Source organism: Kwoniella europaea, chromosome 1 (genome assembly GCF_036810445.1).
Source record: "Kwoniella europaea PYCC6329 chromosome 1, complete sequence".
In the NCBI taxonomy this organism is placed as follows: Eukaryota; Fungi; Basidiomycota; class Tremellomycetes; order Tremellales; family Cryptococcaceae; genus Kwoniella; species Kwoniella europaea.
In genome coordinates, this window is record NC_089487.1 from 7,490,925 (window position 1) to 7,511,314 (window position 20,390).

At 44.7% G+C, this 20,390-nt stretch overlaps 8 protein-coding genes across 8 annotated transcripts; 1 reads left to right on the plus strand and 7 right to left on the minus strand.

Moving 5' to 3' along the window:
- Positions 1–295: 295 nt before the first annotated feature.
- V865_002850 (uncharacterized protein) lies at positions 296–1,651 on the minus strand (the record flags this gene model as incomplete). Its single annotated transcript, XM_066226649.1, has 4 exons — positions 296–398; positions 634–911; positions 1,020–1,393; positions 1,522–1,651. The coding sequence occupies 4 exons, from the start codon at positions 1,649–1,651 to the stop codon at positions 296–298; spliced, it is 885 nt and encodes a 294-aa protein (XP_066082746.1).
- Positions 1,652–4,545: 2,894 nt separating this feature from the next.
- Positions 4,546–5,050, minus strand: V865_002851 (uncharacterized protein; the record flags this gene model as incomplete). The annotated part of the gene is made up of 2 exons (XM_066226650.1): positions 4,546–4,678; positions 4,743–5,050. The coding sequence occupies 2 exons, from the start codon at positions 5,048–5,050 to the stop codon at positions 4,546–4,548; spliced, it is 441 nt and encodes a 146-aa protein (XP_066082747.1).
- Positions 5,051–8,286: 3,236 nt separating this feature from the next.
- Positions 8,287–8,711, minus strand: V865_002852 (uncharacterized protein; the record flags this gene model as incomplete). The annotated part of the gene is made up of 2 exons (XM_066226651.1): positions 8,287–8,389; positions 8,473–8,711. The coding sequence occupies 2 exons, from the start codon at positions 8,709–8,711 to the stop codon at positions 8,287–8,289; spliced, it is 342 nt and encodes a 113-aa protein (XP_066082748.1).
- A 568-nt stretch (positions 8,712–9,279) lies between these two features.
- On the minus strand, positions 9,280–9,597 carry V865_002853 (uncharacterized protein; the record flags this gene model as incomplete). The annotated part of the gene is made up of 1 exon (XM_066226652.1): positions 9,280–9,597. The coding sequence occupies one exon, from the start codon at positions 9,595–9,597 to the stop codon at positions 9,280–9,282; it is 318 nt and encodes a 105-aa protein (XP_066082749.1).
- A 536-nt stretch (positions 9,598–10,133) lies between these two features.
- Positions 10,134–11,576, minus strand: V865_002854 (uncharacterized protein; the record flags this gene model as incomplete). The annotated part of the gene is made up of 8 exons (XM_066226653.1): positions 10,134–10,157; positions 10,223–10,275; positions 10,343–10,465; positions 10,532–10,713; positions 10,778–11,023; positions 11,097–11,236; positions 11,317–11,439; positions 11,532–11,576. The coding sequence occupies 8 exons, from the start codon at positions 11,574–11,576 to the stop codon at positions 10,134–10,136; spliced, it is 936 nt and encodes a 311-aa protein (XP_066082750.1).
- A 592-nt stretch (positions 11,577–12,168) lies between these two features.
- Positions 12,169–16,534, minus strand: V865_002855 (uncharacterized protein; the record flags this gene model as incomplete). The annotated part of the gene is made up of 14 exons (XM_066226654.1): positions 12,169–12,331; positions 12,410–12,720; positions 12,813–12,948; positions 13,041–13,174; positions 13,236–13,421; positions 13,501–13,590; positions 13,664–13,942; positions 14,043–14,339; positions 14,404–14,616; positions 14,724–14,915; positions 15,001–15,081; positions 15,137–15,733; positions 15,821–16,248; positions 16,321–16,534. The coding sequence occupies 14 exons, from the start codon at positions 16,532–16,534 to the stop codon at positions 12,169–12,171; spliced, it is 3,321 nt and encodes a 1,106-aa protein (XP_066082751.1).
- Positions 16,535–17,103: 569 nt separating this feature from the next.
- Positions 17,104–18,249, plus strand: V865_002856 (uncharacterized protein; the record flags this gene model as incomplete). Its single annotated transcript, XM_066226655.1, has 4 exons — positions 17,104–17,218; positions 17,302–17,415; positions 17,499–17,711; positions 17,777–18,249. The coding sequence occupies 4 exons, from the start codon at positions 17,104–17,106 to the stop codon at positions 18,247–18,249; spliced, it is 915 nt and encodes a 304-aa protein (XP_066082752.1).
- Positions 18,250–18,525: 276 nt separating this feature from the next.
- Positions 18,526–20,214, minus strand: V865_002857 (uncharacterized protein; the record flags this gene model as incomplete). Its single annotated transcript, XM_066226656.1, has 8 exons — positions 18,526–18,662; positions 18,742–18,823; positions 18,888–19,044; positions 19,122–19,176; positions 19,243–19,298; positions 19,425–19,645; positions 19,777–19,987; positions 20,159–20,214. The coding sequence occupies 8 exons, from the start codon at positions 20,212–20,214 to the stop codon at positions 18,526–18,528; spliced, it is 975 nt and encodes a 324-aa protein (XP_066082753.1).
- Between the last annotated feature and the right edge of the window lie 176 nt (positions 20,215–20,390).

Consider the following 20,390-nt stretch of genomic DNA (forward strand, 5'->3'; position numbering starts at 1 on the left):
AATGGTCTCCCCGAGAAGCTAGCCGAAGTGACAATGGAAATGTGAGGCTGGCTTTTAATACATCTAGCAGAAAAAAGCATTCCGAAATGTAGGTTATACTCAGCGTGCTTACGTATAAGAGATTGAGGACAAGTACTCAAGTGTCAATTTATCTAAACCATCAGCTTTGGATAGAAGACGGACGACAAGTCGAGGATATGAATTCATCAGTAACCACTCGGACTCCCCTATGACTGACGATAAGATGTAACCAACCCACAACATTTTGTTTGGCGGTACTCAAGTAGCACATCAGCTAAAGGCCAGTGTTGGTAACCTGGTCGGCTTTGGGACAGAAGACATCTGTGATGACTTCATCATCGATGTAATCCTCGTTGACAATATGTCCATGTCTGGATCTGTCATTGTGACCACACCATCAGTCTATGAGAGCGGTAATCTGAGACTAGGGTGTTCCTTTTGGCATAAGGCGTCAGTGATGCGTCAGCGAATATCTTCCAGCGCTCGTCATGATAGTATACGTCGAAACCATTTGCTCGACCCTTGTAAACTCGGCTCGTTCAGCTGGTGTAGAGAAAACTCTCGTTTTATCGAAATTCATCTCTGTACTTCTGAGACTGATAATCTACTTACCCTCTAAGCACTGTCACTCCAGCCTTCTCTGCCCCTGCGAAACCCTCCACAATGACCTTGGCTAGAACTCCGGCGTCAGTCTTGTGCATGTCGTGTGTTGCACCTTTAACCCATCCGAATTTGACATAAGGATATTCCTTCTTTAGTCTCTCAGAGTTCTCAGGTGGATAGACGGTCTTCACGGACGGGTCTGCACCGAGGATCATAATTTCAGTTGATGTGGAGGCGGATTGGGAAGGAAGGAGGTTGGAGTGACTGAATTCGCCTTTGACCATGGCCTATAAATATGAGTTAGATCCAGTCAGTCACAGAGGTATCATGACATGCGTAAATCCGATATGACTACGTCTCAATAGACGTTAATCCCGAAGGATCAGAACACTCACATCGCTCAATTGTACGATCACTTCCGGATCTATCAGACTCAAGCTCAACCTCCTCAAAACGGCTTCAGCTCTGATCCAAGAAGGATTGGCTTTGAGTATACTTTCTTCCGAGGGTATGTCCTTAGTAAAATTGATCATTCCGTCTAAAGCCTCTTTGGTGAACGGTGGGTAGTCCAATATTGGTTCAGCTAATACTAATCTACTAGGCTTTTGGTTTTCCGGAAGAGAGGTGTACAAGGAGGCTGCGAACGAAGAACCGAAGGATACCCCGCCGATGACCTCATATGGGATATCTTGGTTTCTGAGATGGTCGGCAAGATGCTGAGTAACTGTTTGAACGTTGTACGGTCGACTGTGAGGTGCCCAACCATGACCTAGAAGATCAGGTGCATCGACTCGCTATTCTCCTGTTAGTCCAGGTGCTAGTCGTGGAACTGAATGTGCACTTACATAGCCTGCAAGCGGTCAGCCTCGTACCAGGAACAGAATATCAGTAGCTTACCTTGAGCGACCAGAATCTCAGCTACCTTGAACCATACTGCTCCATTCCCCATCAACCCATGTAATAACAGAGCTCTTTTGGGAGAGGATGGATTGCCCCAAGATTGGATGCTGAAGTCAAGATTTGGCATGCTTAGTGATGGCTCTTGCTGTGGGTAGTCGTCTCGAAGTGATCAATGATCGGAAGGATGGTATGGACACTGACTCAACATGGCCTGCGATAAACAACAACGAAGAGTGTGATAAATACTCGAGTATCGGCCTAAAGCCGGAATAACATTAACCCGATATGACGACGACAACTCATGTATAGCTTGGTGGCGCAGATTCCTTATGTCCGGGTACTAGAGTGGCAGCATGCGAGTAGTGCATTGAATGTAACATATCTTACTCTTACTAGGTAAGTGTTTGCCTTGCCATGTCGATTGGGCTCCTGCACATGCTCTGACTAGGCGGGATAATCACTTGATTCGGAGCCTGTACTGCGACGTTCGGAGGTCAAAAGCAGAAAGAGAGCGACAAAGCAAACAGTGACTGATGCGTTCACGTGCCCTCTCAGATACATTTGGGCACCAAGAGGTAATCGCAGTCACAGAAAACAGCGCTGTCTTAGTCGGTGGGAGCAATGAGATTGGTTCCGGACAAGAGGCGTGTGTAGTCCCCTTGATTACTGGGAGAGACTTATTGAAATATGGTCCACGTACTGATGAATGCCTAAATATGTCTATTCCATGCCTCTTGCCTGCACGGAGTGATGTAACAGAACACGTGCATCTCCATATGAAGTGAAAAACACTCTACAAGGCAACCATCGTGATGATGGTGTGTAGCCACCAGATCCCACCATGAACTGACAGATTGTTTTGATGGTACCTCATCACTTCACGTGGGTTCAGTATCATATATAAACACAAACTCATGCACAGCTCCTCTTCCAGAACCAATTGCAATCAAACTTCATTCTCACTGGAACCCCCATCTCTTCTTGCTGTACTCGAAAAGGTTCAAGCGCAAACCATGCCTTTACCGACCGCAGCTCCTTCCCATATCCCACTGGCACCCATATCCACGCCCAGTCCACTTGCTTCAAATACGATGCCGAACAACGGAGCTGATCCATCACCCTCCCCAAAATCCTCAAATTGGTCGATCACCCCTCCCATACTGGAGCTTTCACTTTTGAACCTCTACCTGTACCTGTACCGACGACACAGGTCAGTCCACAGAGACCATCAAGACAGCGATCCCCCCAATCAAGTAGCACTTCTCACACACCGTCTCCTCCTCTCATCAGCTCACAGCCCCGTCCCATATTACCCATGGGTAAGCGTTGCATGATCTCATGATCTAAGGTAGGTAATCGGACAAGAATGCTGATGATGAGACTCTAACCAGATCCGAAGAAGCCAATCTCGTCACAAGATCTTTTCGGTACTAAGACGAAGGAGAAAAAGCAAGGATGGTGTGGTTTAAAGTGGGAAAGGTGTAAAGATAGATGCTCAGAGTGCTGTTCCAATGTGAGTGGGGGCCCCCTTTTCTTAAATTCTCACCTGGTCTGATGTGCTGACAGAATATATACAGTGTCAATACGAAGTATCATTCGGGGTCGGAATGGATTTCTAGGTGATTCCTCCAACGCACTAGAAATCTCACTAGTGCTGTTCATAGGTTCAAACGTGACATCGTCAGGGCAAAACGGTAGCAGTGACTAGACTTTCTTTCGACGATGGTTTGGTATATTCCCATGCATAATATCCGTAACAGGAGAACTAACCTAGTGAGATAGATCCATCGACTCACTCTTCCTCGTGCATCCCAGTTTTGGAGACTAGATCGCACTCCTGTGACCCGATTTGCAATGTATCATTATAGATCCGGCCTTTGGTTCTGTCTGTCTCATCTTTGGATTGTACCACTCGAAGATCTCGATGGCATATCTCACTGGGGCAGTCGAAACATGAGCATCAGTTCCAAGACCAACACACTTTTGTTAAGCAAAGCAATGCGACTTACTCAAAAGATGTCTTGGAGCGACAAGGTCCACAAGAGCAGAGCTCAGTTGATGAGCAGGTCAATCCGGCCTCTGGGTGAGATTTTACAATACCGACATAGCTCCCTTTGAACGCACACCCCTCTTCAGGGTCAAGGTTAAGTGTACTAAACCCAACGCCTTGCAGCCATCGAGTCTCGCAACTTCGGTATCATTTCCCCAAAGTGTGGCTAGTCGCGCTTTCATGGCTTGATGATTTGCCTTGGTGAGATAGAATGTACTGTAGCGGTTTCAGGCAAAATGGCCACTCGTTTTGGGTCCACGTGACATCGACCGGGAGAGTGCTCAGAGAGATCAGTATGGAAGGTTAGGTTGTCGTCCCGTTTGGACCAAGGAAGACAGTGGATTGACATAGTGGTCGAGACAGATACTGCGGTATATCAGGACCGTATCGAAGTGGAGAGGTGAAAAGAGCTGTACTGTATGCGTTGGAATCAAAGTTACAAGGTAACGAGATTACAAGTGGGGGGTGGGACAAATGCCCGTATGCATGTAAATCTTTGGTGTATCCGATATTTACAACATGTCGCTCCTTAATGCGACCGAACATAATTTCCTTTGAACTACATATACATTATCATTTTTAGCGAGGTATGTCATCTTGGCATCGCACATTCCGAAAGCCATGGACACCTCCGGCGAAGCATGCAAGGGAAGTGGCACATGAGTGGGACTTCGGTGGTTCGTTCGCTGAAAAGAAGGGTGATTCACAGCCTTTTACTACTCTCTTGACGTGGTCAGTCGGCTGAACCGCTGAGTCCAGATTCTTTCCACATTCACTTTCGAAGTGCATGCACATTGTTGGAAAACCGATGAGACAGATGGCTGCAGAAATAAAAACCTCCGATGACATCGCTAGTGGCACGTTTATTGGCAGAGGGCAATTTCGCAGTTTTACCATACTGTAAAACTGACACGAGCTTTGAGAAGCCGTCCCAATACATGCGATGGACAAAGCTAATGAAAAAGGCGTCCTTAGTCCTTCAACAGGTCAAACGTCTCCGTTCCCATTGCAGTATGTATAACATAGAGATGCGACTTGGCCGGTTGTCCCATGGCAGACCCTTCAGAAGATCTCCCGCCCAATTCTTTATCATAGTCAAGAAGTCTGGGAGGACCAAAAAGGTCAGCACCGCTACCAGGTGAATATGATATAACGTCCATACACTCACATCTTGCTCAGGGTTGGACATTGTACGCAATTTGAATGAAAAGATGAGCAGTCCCCCTCACTGGCAGACTTCAGCCATCGTGAAGGGATATTTTCGTTCTCTTCAATGTTATTCAAGGTATCGACGATTCCTTGCTTGACAGATCCTCCTTGGTCTCTGATGCGAGACGTGTATACATCCGCCAAGCTCTTTGTTCGCGGGGAAGAGGTTCCGGCAGTGGTGTCAGTGTTCGCTTCCCGAGAGCCAGATTCTACTTGGCTGGAAGCTTCATTCTCAGTCCCTGTGGTAGTGTCGGTGGGCTCAGGCATCTTTGGTAATGTCAATAATCTCTGAATTAGCAATACGCTGGTCGTATAGTAGGGCAAGATGAGAATGTTACTAATCAAGTGGCGAGGCTGTACAGGCCCGTGACCATTTTATATGTACGAATTCGATGGACTGGAGTCTGCTCCAACAGAAGTCGTCTATTCAGCCTTACTTCCTGACAGACAATGGGTAGCGTATAAACAAAGGGTAGCGTATAAGTGATATTTAGCCGTATACGTCATCGTGAAAGGATTTAACTTTTCGTACATGTTTGAAGACTCATGCGATCCATTGTGTGCATGAATCCCTATTGTGTCTATCGCACTCGTTCTTACCTATCGGAAGAGCATTTGGCTAGAAGATACTCCGTCAGGAGCACTCCCTTGAGTTCCACCTTAAATCCTGTTGGGGTACTTCGATGATGTCGTTTGCTCCTTGGTTCAGATGGTCACCTACGCGAAGTCCTATTATCAGAATGAGCGTGATACACTGGTCAAGACATAACATCCCGCTGAGATAGCAATTGCTGGCTAACTGAGCCCACCACCATATCCTCTGTATAAAATTATGTTGGAGCGATTTCAACGGGGCTGATCCGATGGTCCGAGGAAAGATACTATGCACTTCACATAGTCAAAGGATATAAAAACCAATCGCCCAAGACGTCATAAGACTGATTGGCTCAGTCGAAGATGGAAGTACCTTCTTTAGTCAGTTCAGACCGACATTCACTGCTCCTTTGGCTTTCCCAGCAATGCCCTTGGTGTGTTCCAACATCCCAGTCAATAAGCCATGTTCTTCTATCACTGAGACCAGAGTTGATCAATATCTGGCCCTTTCGATATCTGATACCATGGTAGGGAGCTCACTCATCACTGAGACTGCTGTAGCAATCGTTCGGACACCTAGTACCACCTGATAAGTGAAATCCGTCCGAGGACCACTGAGGTACCCCATCAAGTGCCACTTTCTTGACAGTGATGGAACAGAGTGTTTGTTCGTCATTTCTCGGAAGTCGCTTGACATGTCCATTCGTAGCACGGAGCACCCTGGACAGCAACATGTGTGTCATCGGGCTTTTGAGCCATAGTGTATCGTGTGGAGTAGTGACAGTTGAGTTTTGCCACCTGTGCTAGGTAGCTACGACCTGATAATGAGATCTGCGAGGGGTAGTAGCCGGTCATGATGAACACTCTTATATGAGCATTATTCGTCTCAACTAAACAATGGCACGAATATCTTTGAACCTGTCTGACTTCCAAACGACTCCGCTCTCATAGCTCAGCAAAGAATCCACTCGTATGTACCTGCTGAGAAGCAGTTTAGATCTGTATTCGGTGTAGAGCTGCCACTTCCGATGATGCGCTTCTTTGGCTTTGGTAATGTCCTCAAAAGTGAAAAAAACGTACAGCATGAATATAGTATGCTTACCTCCTACTTGAGATCCGTTTTCAGAAATTCCAAACGGAATGGTGAATGCAAAGACAGAATCACAGTATCGATAGGCTCATGAGAGTAACTTATATACAGTATGTATAAGTGATCCGGACTATCATGTCCACAGATAAATTGACTCGAGATGATCTTCTCAGAGCACGATGTCCAATCTAACTGAGTTCTCAGTTGCAATTGGCCACCGTATCGCAATTTGGGCCTTGTTGGCTTTGAAAGCACACCATCGGTGTCATGCCACCGTCGACGAAGGACCTGGTAATCGTCCACTTTGAGCGCACACTTGAAGTGTAGTAAGAATAGGAGCCATCAGCCTCATCTCCACCAGAAATGCTATGGCGACACCGGACTCACTCTTTTGTAAGAACAGCGCAGCATAGTCGACGACACATTATACTTACTTGAACTGTTGTTTGTCTCGAGTCTCGCGTGCATGTGTATCCGTCGAACATGAAAGGTTCCCTTCTGGTCGAGTCGGTTGATCGCCATGGGATCGTTATCTCGCCTGCGAGTGTCCCATCAGACGTGTAGAGATTCATCCTTTGAACCCCTGTGAAATGGGCTTGGGATCCATCATCCAAGGTGTACTCTTCCGAGGCTGACCTGACATCTTTGGGGGAGGTGGTGAAGCAAAATATTTAGCGAAGCGCTGTTTGAAAACGAATTTAGCTCTGCATATGGTGATATTTATAGCTTCCAATGCCTGAGGTAGTTCAGAGTATAGGTGTATATACACGAATTGGGCTGAATACTTGTATCATTATTGTCATCAACACTACTTCTCTCCTTTGATGCCACAAACACCTGTGTGATGCCATGGGGTCGTTCTGTTTACTTCGTTGTGACAAAGGGCAGACGAAGTGACGTGCATGCTTTGCATGTGTCCTGTCACTTACAACGGCAATGCCGATGGTATAAGCATTGCAGCATATCCACTGCATGTCCATGCGAAACGTCATCGAATGACGGCGAAAGTCACTTTTCCCATGATCATCACAGGCTGAAATTGATTTTCAGACTGTCAGAGTGGAACGTCTGATCTGGTGTTTCCAAACGCCGATCGATTATCTGAATGGCAGACAGAGTGGCTGAATAGACCGAAGGGGCTACAGTGCTCGTTCAGAATGCGCAATTGTGGAAATGGGATAATGTCACTGGCTGACACAAGTGAATTTTCTTGGTCAAACGGCTGATGGAAGTGTCACATGAACAGATCCCATTAACAAAGGGCGCTAGGCTGTTTCCGGGGTGTATTCAGCGATCATGTCCCCCAGAAAACGATACGCTAGTGAAGTGATAATCAGTCCCAAGATTCACCAGTACTATGACCATGCAGATGACTCGCTTCATCTGAGGACATGTCATTTGATACAGTACACTGTGTCTGTATCTCACTTGACTTGACTGGAGATTGAAGACTTTCATAGTATACTTTTCACCATTGATATGCCCATTTCGGGACGGCTTTGCAATGAGATCAGTGACACAAACCCTATACACATATAAAATGTACACAGTCGAGATTATCGCCATCTGATTGGGACCTCACTACCAGCTATTGCCAAAGGTGGTCAGGTGCAGACTTTATGTAAGGATTAAGTGTTACCAGTGAAGGCCCGTCTACATACAGTAGAGATGTCGTACTGTACTTCTAGCATGTATCTTAATTTCTTTCCTCTGTGAATCATTACAAATTCAATATATAGAATGGAAGCGAAGGCAGAATGGCACATTCGTGATAGTCCCCAATGAGCCGACCGAATATCATTCCGTGTAAGTCACCTCTCTAAGTAACAATGTCATTATCACATCCTGTTCCCTTGTGGGTTCTTGACCCAGTCACACCGCTCGATTCACCATCATGAGTGAATACCCACCCCGACCTTTGACTGAATCATTGATCTAGGTTAGCTTTGACTGCCACAACTTCATCTTTTGGGAAGAGGTTAATCGCAGTATCATCTCAACTTACTGAGGTGGGAGTGAGGAACAACAATTGTCCCGACAAGAGACTGCCACTTGCACAGTAGGTTGGTCGGGTCCACCACCGACTGAGTATCCCTCGAACTTGAATGGAATGTCGGACCCGCCACTGGACGATTGCCAATGAATACTGATATCGCCAAGGGTGTCACCATCGTCTGGGAACACGTCAAGTCTCTGTGTGCCTCTGGCCAGTTCCGTGTTCGTATGGTCGGCTGGGGTAGACATGGCGTATTAATAGAAAGGTTACGTGACACATTCATCTGTAATGATCACTCTTTTGAGATTGATGTCAAACATATTTAGCTTCCTCGGCCACGTCAACATCCATTCAACCTATCTTTCATAGGCCATGTCCCTTTGGGCATTGTAGGACGCATACGCCTCATCATATACTGTCAGAAAACTCTGGATGTAAAACAAGCATCAAATCGCTTCCGGGTAATTTTGTCACGGAAGCTAAGCGCTTACTGACATATGTTATTCATATTATTTACCCTATGGATGATGCATGTTAGGGAACAAAGGACGATCATTCGATATGATCTCGCAACATGAAAATGACGACAAGTCAAAGACTTAGCAATGTGTTATGGAAGGTCGATAAGAACATCCTTCCGCTTGAAAATATCGTTCCAGGCTATGATAGCCTTTCAGATCGGTAGTATATGTCCAACAAGTCTTGGATCTAGGTATGGTACAGGACAACATTCGATAGTCAACGTCATCCATTTGGTTTGAAGTACCCGGACACGAAATACTGGATTTACAGTAAAAGAGAACCGAAGAAAGAAACTTACTTGTCATCTGTAAATTTCGAGCAACACACCTCAGGACAGAAAAAAATACTAGTAAGACCAATTCCAGTATCTGTCCTGTCCTGATGATCTACCAATGCTAAACAGGGGATACCATCGACCGTGACATTGCATATGATCCCTCCTCCGTCATTCGTATCGACAGATTCTACAAACGTGATCTTATCCGATAATTGTTGGTTCCGTTCGAAGTTGAATTCGAATTCGGATCTCTTGACTCTTGCTTCTTCTGCTTTGACATCACTGGCGGTACTTGTGACTTCGTTCGTAGCGGTATATCGGGATTGTTCGGACATCTTGAGATTACTGTAGGATCTCTGTGAATAGGTAGATCTGTTGGGTAGTCGTATGGGCAAAAGACTCTGTTGTAATACGTATGGAAAGTGTTGGGCTAGATTGGGGGTGGCATGGATTGGGCTGGAAAAATAAACACAGGATACCGATCGTTAAAGCTATATTTATACCTTCATTATTTTGAGCCGCTATGTCATTCGCCCGCATGGGCAGACTTTCCCTTGGAATCCTTTGATCGAACTTATTGTAGTCTAAAACACGACTTGAGAAAAGTTTATAAAGGTTGACTGCATCTGAAGGGAGTTCCAGATCACTCGAACGTGCTCCATCAGAAAGAAGTGTTTCTACCTTCCTTGTGATATCCCACTGCGTCATTACGACAGAGACCAAAGTGATACAACAGAAAGTCGAGAAGGTGTCATGTACTGTGGTCATATCGTATCATACCGACTTCATAATAGATTATATGCTACATCATAATTTTCACATCTCCGTCATCTCTTCAACAAAATCGAAGGTACCTCTGACAGATAATGATTTATCCGATCCATTGACCATTATTCTGTCAGAGATATTAGAATGTCAGAATGCAACTTTGAACTATTATGTTAAGGGGAAAGCACTTACAAGGTGCATCATTTGACCAGTCATAGCGTTGGATTCAGGAGAAGCAAGGAACACTGGAAAGTATCATGTCAGTTTAGCGGTTCGTTCGTGACTTGAGAATCAAGGATATGTAAAGCTTACCATACGCAGGTCCCATCTCTGCGGGCTGAGAAGCCCTACCGTGAAGGGGCAATGTACCAAGTTGCCATTCTTCCATTTGTTCAGCTGGTCTAGAAGCAGGTTGAAGTGGTGTGTAAACCGGACCTGCGGACCAAAGCAGCTCAGGTCAGTCTGATGGATCACGATATTTCTTCTGGGGGTTTGACTTACCGGGACAGACGGCATTGACTCTGATTCCCTTAGGAGCCAATTGCATAGCCAAGGATCTGGTGAAAGTGACAATAGCACCTTTGGTAGATGAGTAGTCCATCATGGCTGGAGAACCCTTGAAGGCAGTGACGGAAGATGAGTTGATGATTGATGCGCCTCGTTTGAGGTGAGGGAGAGCGAATCTGAGATAATGGAGGCACGTGAGTTTGCGATACGATTCAGATCAAGGACCATAAGTGAACTTACTTGGTGAGTGCGAACATTCCTAAGATGTTGGAACGGAAAGTACTCTCGACATTCTCAAGCTCAATGTCGGCCAAATCCTTCACCATGATCTGTTTACTAGCATTATTAACCAATATATCAAGTTTACCATATTCCTTGATATGTTCCTCAACGATCTTCTTGGCGTTGGCTTCATCCATCAAATCAAGTGCGAGTGTAAGACATTTTTGACCATCTTGCTCAATCGCCTTCTTGGTTCGTTGTGCGCTGTGATACAAAGCGAAATATACTAAGTTAGACGTGTCGAGCAATAAGAGAGGGTGTTGGATTCTGTACTCACTCTTCCTCCTCTTGTGGTAAGTATACGATAGTAACGTCCGCACCTTCCCTAGCAAATTGTTGAGCAGCTGCTCGTCCTATACCTGAATCTCCTCCGGTGATAATTGCCTTCTTCCCCTTGAGTTTTCCGTTCCCTCGGTACTACATACAAAACTTTATCGTTAAAACATGATCACGATGCAGGCGTAGAAAGGTTTGATTGATATACTGGTTAAATTTACCTCTTGCAAGTATGGTTCACCATCATCATTCCACCATTCCAACTTTGTAAATTCCGCCAAAGGGTCCATAGCGGTATCTTTACCAGGTAAGTTTTGCTCTTGTTTTTTGATTTCTGTCATTTCCTAATATCACCATGCACAGTATATTATATCATCAGCCCCCAGGATATACTGATCATTGAGCATGGAATCGGATGACAGAAGGATCTACTCACCTTGTAGGCTGTAATGACCTTTGGTTTTTCATCTTCTTGACCCATTTTGATCGATGTTGTTGTGAAGTTTCGTTTGACAGATGTAGATAGTATTGGTGTCCTGATTAGGATAGGTGTACTTTTCAGTATACTTTGTTTGAGTAATGGATGAAAAGATGAGAGCGACATCTGGTTGTAGTTAAGTAGTAGTTCGATTCTGCTGGGAATAGCTGGCGGTGAGCGTGAGTGAGTGACGTTTGAAATATCCTGCTCAAAGGAATGTTTTACAATTGAAATCGAGTGACGTCAAGGTGGAGTAACCGTTTAACCATCAAATTCTCCGATATCATACTTTACGCACGGGCCCAGATCCAGATTCCAGAGATACGGTTACATCACATCCTGTTCACATCCTGTTTGTCTACTTTGTCATCCATCGTCACACTAAAAGTCCAGTACATGGTACTGCCAATCCTAACCATAACCGAGCATACTGTAAAATAGGTAGAGTATATATACATCGTCATCTATTCATGACATGTCATTTTATCTCGCACTGAAACCCAGAATGTAAAATGAGATTATGATTACAGGACATCCATATATATGTCATTTCCCAACGCAGTCCAATACATCTTTTTTGATATATCTTCCCAAATCACCTCGACGTCCTCCCACCGAACGCATACCCTATATCACCCCCTCGCCTAAACTCGTTCATATCAGGGGACAGATTGTGAGCATTCGCATGCGCATGAGCCACAACACCTTCCACTCTTTGGTTCCTCTTTCGAGTTTCTGATATCTGTCTTTCAAGGTCCCTAAAAGAACAAAAACAGTACAACATGATTAACGAAACGAACATTCACCTCTCTGGTAATTCATTGTTATTCACTCACCTAACTTGAGCTTCCAATTGCATCGCCCTCTCCTTCCCACCCTGTTTCTCCGTTTTGATCTTTTCCCCTGCTACCCTCAACCTATTCTCGTACTCTTTCACTCTTGCTTCCCATTTATTCTCCGCTTGTCCAGCTTTCTGCTGTGCTTCTGCCAATCTAGCTTCGATGATGGCCAGTTGGTTGGCCGAGTTCATAGCTCGTCTTTCGGCGGATTCAGCTCGAGATTGTAGTGATTTAATTTCGGATGATGAGGAGGTGGTCATTCCCGTCCGCTGGGATGAGAGTTGAGAGGTCATTTCGTGGTTGCGTGACTATACAGATCACATCACTTGTAATTAGCATATATTGCAAAACCAAGTAATGCCAGAAATGAGATGTAAAGAGATGAAGATCAACGACTCACCCTGGCAGCCTCCAATTCACCTTCCTTCACTGCATATTTACTCTTCCACTGCATCTTGGCCAATTCCAACTTCTTGACTGCAGCTTCAAAGTTGTCCAATGATCGCCATTTCTGCTCGAGCTGTTTCTTCAATGCGCTGTATAAGAAGTATAGGGTCAGCTCATTCCATGAGAGGAAAATGAAAGGATAATTAAGTGTGCAAGCAAAGTGAGAGTTTGGTGGACCTACCCTATACGTTGATCAACAGACGATTCAGTTTCTTTGATCTTCTTCTCGAAGTCCATTCTGATTTGGATCATGGATTTCAACCTCTGAACAAGAGTATCTCGGAAAACGGTAAAGTTGGAAGGTGTAAGGGCATCCTAATAAGATTATAGAAAATCAGTGTCATATTACACCCTGTGTGACGATATGGATACTCACATCCTTGCCTAAGAACCTGTTTACATCCCTGTAAACTCTCAAGAGCAATTCACTTCTCTCCTGACGCTGCGATTCAGATTGTTTCTGCAATGCGAATCTCTCATGTTGAGTTTCAGTCAAGAGAGGTTCGAGCTCTTCGATCTTTTCTCGTAGATGTATCGCCTCTTTCTCATGCTGCTTAGCGATCTATATATGAGGTGCACATCAATCAGTTCCCGCTGAAGCAAAAGAGGGTAGATGCAAGATAAGTTATGCTGGTATTCACCTTATTAGTCTGATCCAGCTTATCAGACATATGTAATCTACCCTGTCTCTCCGATGCCAATCTATTCTCTAGATCGCGCTGTTTGTCGAGCTACGATTCAGGTTACAAACATCAGTATGAAGTTTTTTCCCGCTCCTAAGAGCAGAAAGGTAAGGGGACCAACCATTCTAGCCAAATCCAAATCCCTATCTCTCAATCCCGCATCCCTCTCATCCAGCTCCCTCCTCAAAACTTCCAAATCCTCTTCAGCCCTATTCAAATCCCTCTTGAATCGCTCCAACTCCAACTCCAGACCGAACCTATCGGATGTATGCTCATCACCCAATTTCTTCCTTTCATCTTCCAATGATCTAAGGGCGTTCTCGACATTGGATAGATCTCGTTCGCGTTGAGATAATCGGTCTCTTGTAGAATTGAGTTCGGCAGTGAGACGGGATAACGACTATACCATCAACAGGATGAATGTATCAGTATAATGGTCATGGTTATAGCCTTTTATCGTGATCATATTGGTAAGAAGGGAGAAAAGTCCAATACCTCACCTGATCTTTCTCTTGTAACCGCCGCTTCCATCCTCCTTCCTCACTCTTTCGTTCCCTCTCTATCCTATCCAACTCCTCGATCCTCATCTCCTCGACCTTCTCAACCTGAGACAAAGCTTCATCTCTTTCCTCTTGCAACTTCCTTCGAGCTTCTTTCAAGGCACTGACCAAATTCTCATAATGCGATTTAGCATTTTCGAAAGCTTCATCGGCAGATTTCAGATCGGCGTTCAAATCTGATTCTTTGATTCGGTAATCTTCCAGCGCTTCTTCGAGTTCGTATACTCTTTGACCGAGCTACAATTGGCAATGAGGAAGCTAAATCAGTCCTGGCCCGCAAGAGAAATAACCTCTCACGCACCTCTTCAACCTCCCTATTCGCAGCCAGCAGCTCCCCATCTTTCTCCCTATTATCATTCTCGATATTCCTCAGCGTCTCCTCCAGTCGGTCATGGGTTTCAGCCTGTATAGCCTGAAGATCTTCAATCTTATTCAACGCAGCAGATAATTCTTCTTCTCGATCGCGTAATGCTTCATGCACTTCTTTTGTATCTTGTTCACGAGAGTCCAGAGCCTATATCGAATGATATGGTGTCATCAAGATTAGTTCCCTTCCAGTACTCACCCCGAACTGCCACCTCTGAATCGTGGAGTCGGCCTCGTCATGAAAAACACACTCACATCCTTCAATTCATCCACTTGAGCTCTAGCTTCTAATACCTCATCTCTCCATTCCTCTTCGACCTGCTGTAATTCCTTCTCATGATCTCTCAGATGCTTATCAAGTTCGTTGTTGAGCTCTTCAATTTCTCGATCACGAGATTCCAAATCGAGTTGAGCGGCTGCAAGTTGGTCTTGCAGTTCGTTCAGTTTCTGATAAACCATCATTTAGTTATCTTCACCACTGTTGACTACGCGTTATCAGAGAGTCTTGAACAGAAGCAAGAAAATCACGCACCTCTTCCAACAGTTCAGCATCAGCTTCTGATAATGCACCTTTCTTAGCCAACGATAAATCAGCTTGCAGAGATGCGTTTTCCTGGTTACTTTGGTTAGCTAGCTCAATTCCTTCCTAGAGATCAAACATGACGTACCTGTTCCAACTCCTGCACTTTATTAGCCAATCTACTCTCTTTACTCCTACCCAACCCCTCCACATTCTGCTCTCTCATCCTCTCCAACTCTTCTTTGAGATTATCAACTTCATCATTCGCTCTATCAGCTACCTCCTGAACTCTTTGATACTGTTCGTTGGTATCTTCCAACTGTATCTTGACTTGTTCCAACTCATCTTCCAGTTCTTCCGATCTCTTCCTCCATATCTTTTCAGATTCTTCTGTATCTTCCAACCTCTCTCTTAACCCTTCATCTCCATTTCCTTGGGACTTTAATGCTTCTTCAGCTAATTTCCGTCTTTCTTTCTCTTCTTTCCACATTCTCTCCAATTCTCTCAACTCTAATCCACTCCCTCCGGCTGAGTGCGAGGCAGCAGCCAAATCTCGATCTTGCTGTAAAACCAATTTCTTCAATTTCTTTAATTCTTTAGATAAATTCAGTATCTCCAACTTCAATTTGACATTTTCCTTTAGGGCCGCCTCGATATGCTCCGGAGCCATGTTGGATAGTCGTTCTTTGAGGAAATGATTCTCGAGTTGAAGGTTGAATACTTCTTTTTTGGATTCCTCGAGTTGCTACAGACAGCAACCAGCCATATGACTGGCATCAGCCTTTCTTTCCCTTCCTCAGAATGTCAACGTGATAGTATGGCTGCAACTCACCTTCTCTTGATCACGTAAAGTCATCGGACCATTATTCGAAATATCACCCGCCGCAACGCTATGTCTCCCACCCCTCCTACTCACTCCCCCATGATATGGAGCCTTCTTCTGAGCATATGATGTCTTCTGAGGTGATGCCACGAGACTCAACGAAGAGAGGAGAACCCCGTCATCTGTATTATCGCCATCTCCATATCGCGCTCTCAATGGTCCATCTACATCCAGATCTGATCCGGAAGCTGATGATTGCGACGATACGCTTGTTTGACGTTTTAGGACTCTCGGACGCCGTGGGGCGTTGGACTGAGGTAAGCCAGAGTGAGAAGAGGATTTGCGGACTGTCGGGGGAGGTGAGAGTGACTGGAGGGCGGAAGAAGGGATTCGTTTGGGTGAAGAAGGTGGAGAAGGTGATTGATCATATCGTTGAGCTATGAAAGATCCACAGGGTTAGATCCTGAGCATATGAAAATATCTGACATTGATGTGAGACCACGACGTACCTCTGCTAGGTCGGCCAAGTGCACTAATGCCAGCATTGCCTGCTCTCGCCGCTCGTTCGGCCTGTTCCCTCTCCTCGTCTTCAGATCTGAAACTTGATCCCAACGATCCCAGCGATATATCAGGTAAAGTCTGACCGTGAGCTAAGACCGTCGCATCTCCGCCTGAAGGTGCCGGGGAGGCCATGAGAGCCGCCAACGAGGATGCAGGGGCCATATTGAGTGGCTATGATGATCTGATGGTGGCTTCCTGTATAGGTATTGATAGGTGCTGCTTATATTGTGCTTGACATCCTTGTGTGTGTAGGGTGGGTCGATTATACGGTTGCGGTTACTCTTGCGGGGGTTGGTTATTGATGATGATGTTCCGAATGTCGATTGTCGCAGGTCGGTTGCCAGTGACTTGCTCTATGATAGAGTTCCTTCACTACTTGAATTGATATGGCAGTAGTAGTAGGAGAAAAGGTCGAGCTGAGGGGATGTTAGCTAGTTGAATGAACACCCTATGATGATTTTGTTGTTGTTGTCGATGACATTTTGCTTTTGCGTGTTTACACTTTACGCGTGGTCGAGAATGAAATCATGCCACTCGTAATTACCCAGATAGGAAATAATCCCATCATTGATTTTTGGGCTCTTCGAAGAATCCGAAATATTGACGACTGCCGGATAGACAGAGATGATCACTTGTACTGTACTTTGACACTCGTAAATCGTAACCACCAGACAAGGTCACTCAACTCGTTAGACTGTAGACACATAGTCATCTCACTATCATCGCCAAGCATGTCCTCTTCCTCTTCCTCTTCAAGCGCAAAAGCAACCACATCGCCAAACGCACTCTTTCTCCCCTTCGATCCCAACTCTCCTTTACTGGTAGCCAAGGGTGTATTAACGACAGGTGAGCTAATCAATCTTCACAGCACTGAGATCATATGTCAATTTAGCTCATAATCCTTACTCGATTCATCTTTGATTATCTAGGTACACTCGGAGCTATCACTGGAGCGTCTATAGGTGTAATCCAATCCAAAAACCCTTTCGCGTTATCTATCAATATGACCATTAACCTATCTATAGCAGGTCTAACTTTCTTTAGTATGTTCTATGTTCTCACTCTTACCTGATATATCTTATCGAACTGGAGAACTATTCTGACATTGTATATTGGGGGTTTGTAGGTATCAGAGAATATCTTGTATCTCCTTTACTACTATCCATCGAACTCACCCCTTCTCATTCCAGACGACTAAGCCAATTACGACACGGGGAAGGAGGGTTATCAGAAGTTCAACGTGGTAAACTACCTAGTCTATCTGAAGTGAGGTGGGATAGAGTATCAGATAGTGCTATTGCAGGTGGCCTGACTGGTGGTGTACTAAGTGCTGCTTTCCGTAAGTCAATTCAACGCAAAGCACATCCGGTTTTTACTCATGTTATTGTTGTTATTATTATATAGGTGGAAGAGCGACATTCATCAAGGCAGGCATAACATCTTCCCTCATCGCTTCAATACTTCAATTATCAATCAATCAAGCTAGAGTGATACGTTTGAAAACTTTAGCTAAACAGCAATCTACCTCGTCAATAACATTACCACCTTCCCCGCAAAACACTTTGGAAGGTTCAGTTAATGATCAGAACCAGTCACAATCTCAAATAACACAATCATTCGAACAACCTCTTAAAAACCCCATACCAAATACAGATATCAATCTAGAATCGCAGAAGCATGAGGGTAACGTGACATTCCCCGAGAGGATGATGAATAGCTTGACCAAGTTTTTGCCAGTCCGCAAATTGACGAACGAAGAGTATATCCAGACGTTGGAGAAGAAAAGGATGGAAGTGAATAAGAGGTTGAGGGAGATTGATGAAGAAGAGAAGAGGATGTATGATTGGGCGCAGAGTCAGAACGGGACCCGATCGTGAGGTAAAAAAATTAGTGCTCATTGTTGAAGTATAATCTTGGTGACATATAACATGATACTCTTGACGATGCATGATCTACTAGATTGAACATGTACAACTGACATTCACAACTTATCGTCTCTCTGCTACGAAACATGCACCATCGCCGACAGATTCCCCCATTCTCCCTCTCAATCGACGCTTTTTATGTAATTTTTTTGCTTGATGTTTCTTTCTATCCATACAATCTACAACCAACTATGAATCCTCATACAACCAGTCCTTGCATCTTATGATTTAAAATCTTGAGATATCGGCCTCAGTGGGGAACCCAGAATCCTGAGAACCCAAAGCTCTTCTACCTCTTGATCTACTTCTTGCCCCGGCCGATAATCCTTGTTTGGCAGCTATGAAATCGTCAAATCTAGCTTGATCTGCAAGTGCAACGTCATGTCAGATCGAATCTCCACTTTCCCTGTTGTATAGTTGTAAGAGATGTGTTGAATCACTCACAATTAGGATGCCATCTAGATAAAGCAGGTCTATTTTGAAGGATATCATCCAAGTTCCATTGAATTCTAGCTTTGTCAAGGGCCTATCATTGTACAAAGTAAGATATGATCAGCTGATGGATATATCCTGATCATGGGGTAACTCACATTATTCGTCTCGTTATCTGGACAAATCACATAGAAATCACCTTCCTCAAATACTTTATCGACCATATAATCGACAGTCTGTTCGGGTGTCCATGCTCCGGAGGGTTTGGGTGCACCGGTTCTAGCTCCTGTTAATCCTGTGTGAACCCATCCAGGACTAAACATACGACCGCAAATAGAATTTATTAGCACGATCTATTGAACAAGTGCTTGAATTCGGAAAGAACGACTTACACGAAGAGATGGGCTGAACATCTACTATCGGGTACATTCCGAAGTTCGTGTGCGACTGTTGATCCAGTCGGCTTGATGAGCTACAATTCGAGCTTTAGTCACTTGTGATAAATTGACTCACGCTGCTCTGTAAATGTCTTGACACCAGCTTTAGAGACGTTATAGCCTGCATTACCGCTATACACAACATCCGAAAATCAGCCTTGAACATCACAGATCAACGATTGGAACATAGACATTTCGGATGATTCCTCTTGGTCATGCTCTATACATCTTATATAGCTTGTTTACAGGTCAACTCACGGTGGACATGTGATTCCCTGTTTACTGCCCGTGACAATAACAGCACTAGCATTCTCCTGTCTAGCCATGATGGGGGCAAATGCCTGACAGACATTCAACACTCCGAAGAAATTCGTATCTAACACTTGATGCCAATTCGATTGAAGTTCAGATAAAGGTGTTGAGAGGGAGAATGCTGGAGTGGGTTTGGATATTCCGGCATTGGCCATGAGGATGTGGATCTGAAGTCAAAACACATATAACATGTCAGCGAAGACCAGACCAAGGAACCACGAAATAAGGCAATACCATACATATTCGTATATGTATAAGTACTTGACGAAGGTGTGGATTAGTTAGTTTATTCACTCACTTCACCAAATTCTTCCAACACTTTATCTCTCAGTTCCGCTACATCTTCAACTTTACTAACGTCCGTCCTTGATGCAAACACCTCTCCTACCCCATCAATAGCTTTTACTTTACCGATAGCAGATTGTAAAGATGATTCATCAATATCGGCGAGGTACAAGGACATTCCATATTTAGCGTATTTCAATGCTGCCGCTAGACCAATACCGGATCTGTCACATCACCGCATCACAACATGATTAGCTATCATTGACTAGAATGAATGAGTGTACATATGCACGTATCCTCTATTGGAAAATGCTTGCAAGTAGGTGGATGGGGATATAACACGACCAGATCTGATTGTATTCAAGTAGAATGTAACGGACACGACCACCACTCACCCAGCTCCTGTGATCACTGCGACAGCTTTAGGATGTAATATCTCTGAATTGGCCATTTCGAATGTTTGTTAGACTTGTACTTGATACATGGGTCGTGTGATGTGCTTTGTAGACACTGTAGTTGGACAGATAAGAGGACCATCTGTTGCGTTGCATTCCATTCGATCCACCTGGAGATGGGCCAAATGGCGGTATTGCCGGTCCGACACATAGATACATAGATACAGGTTCT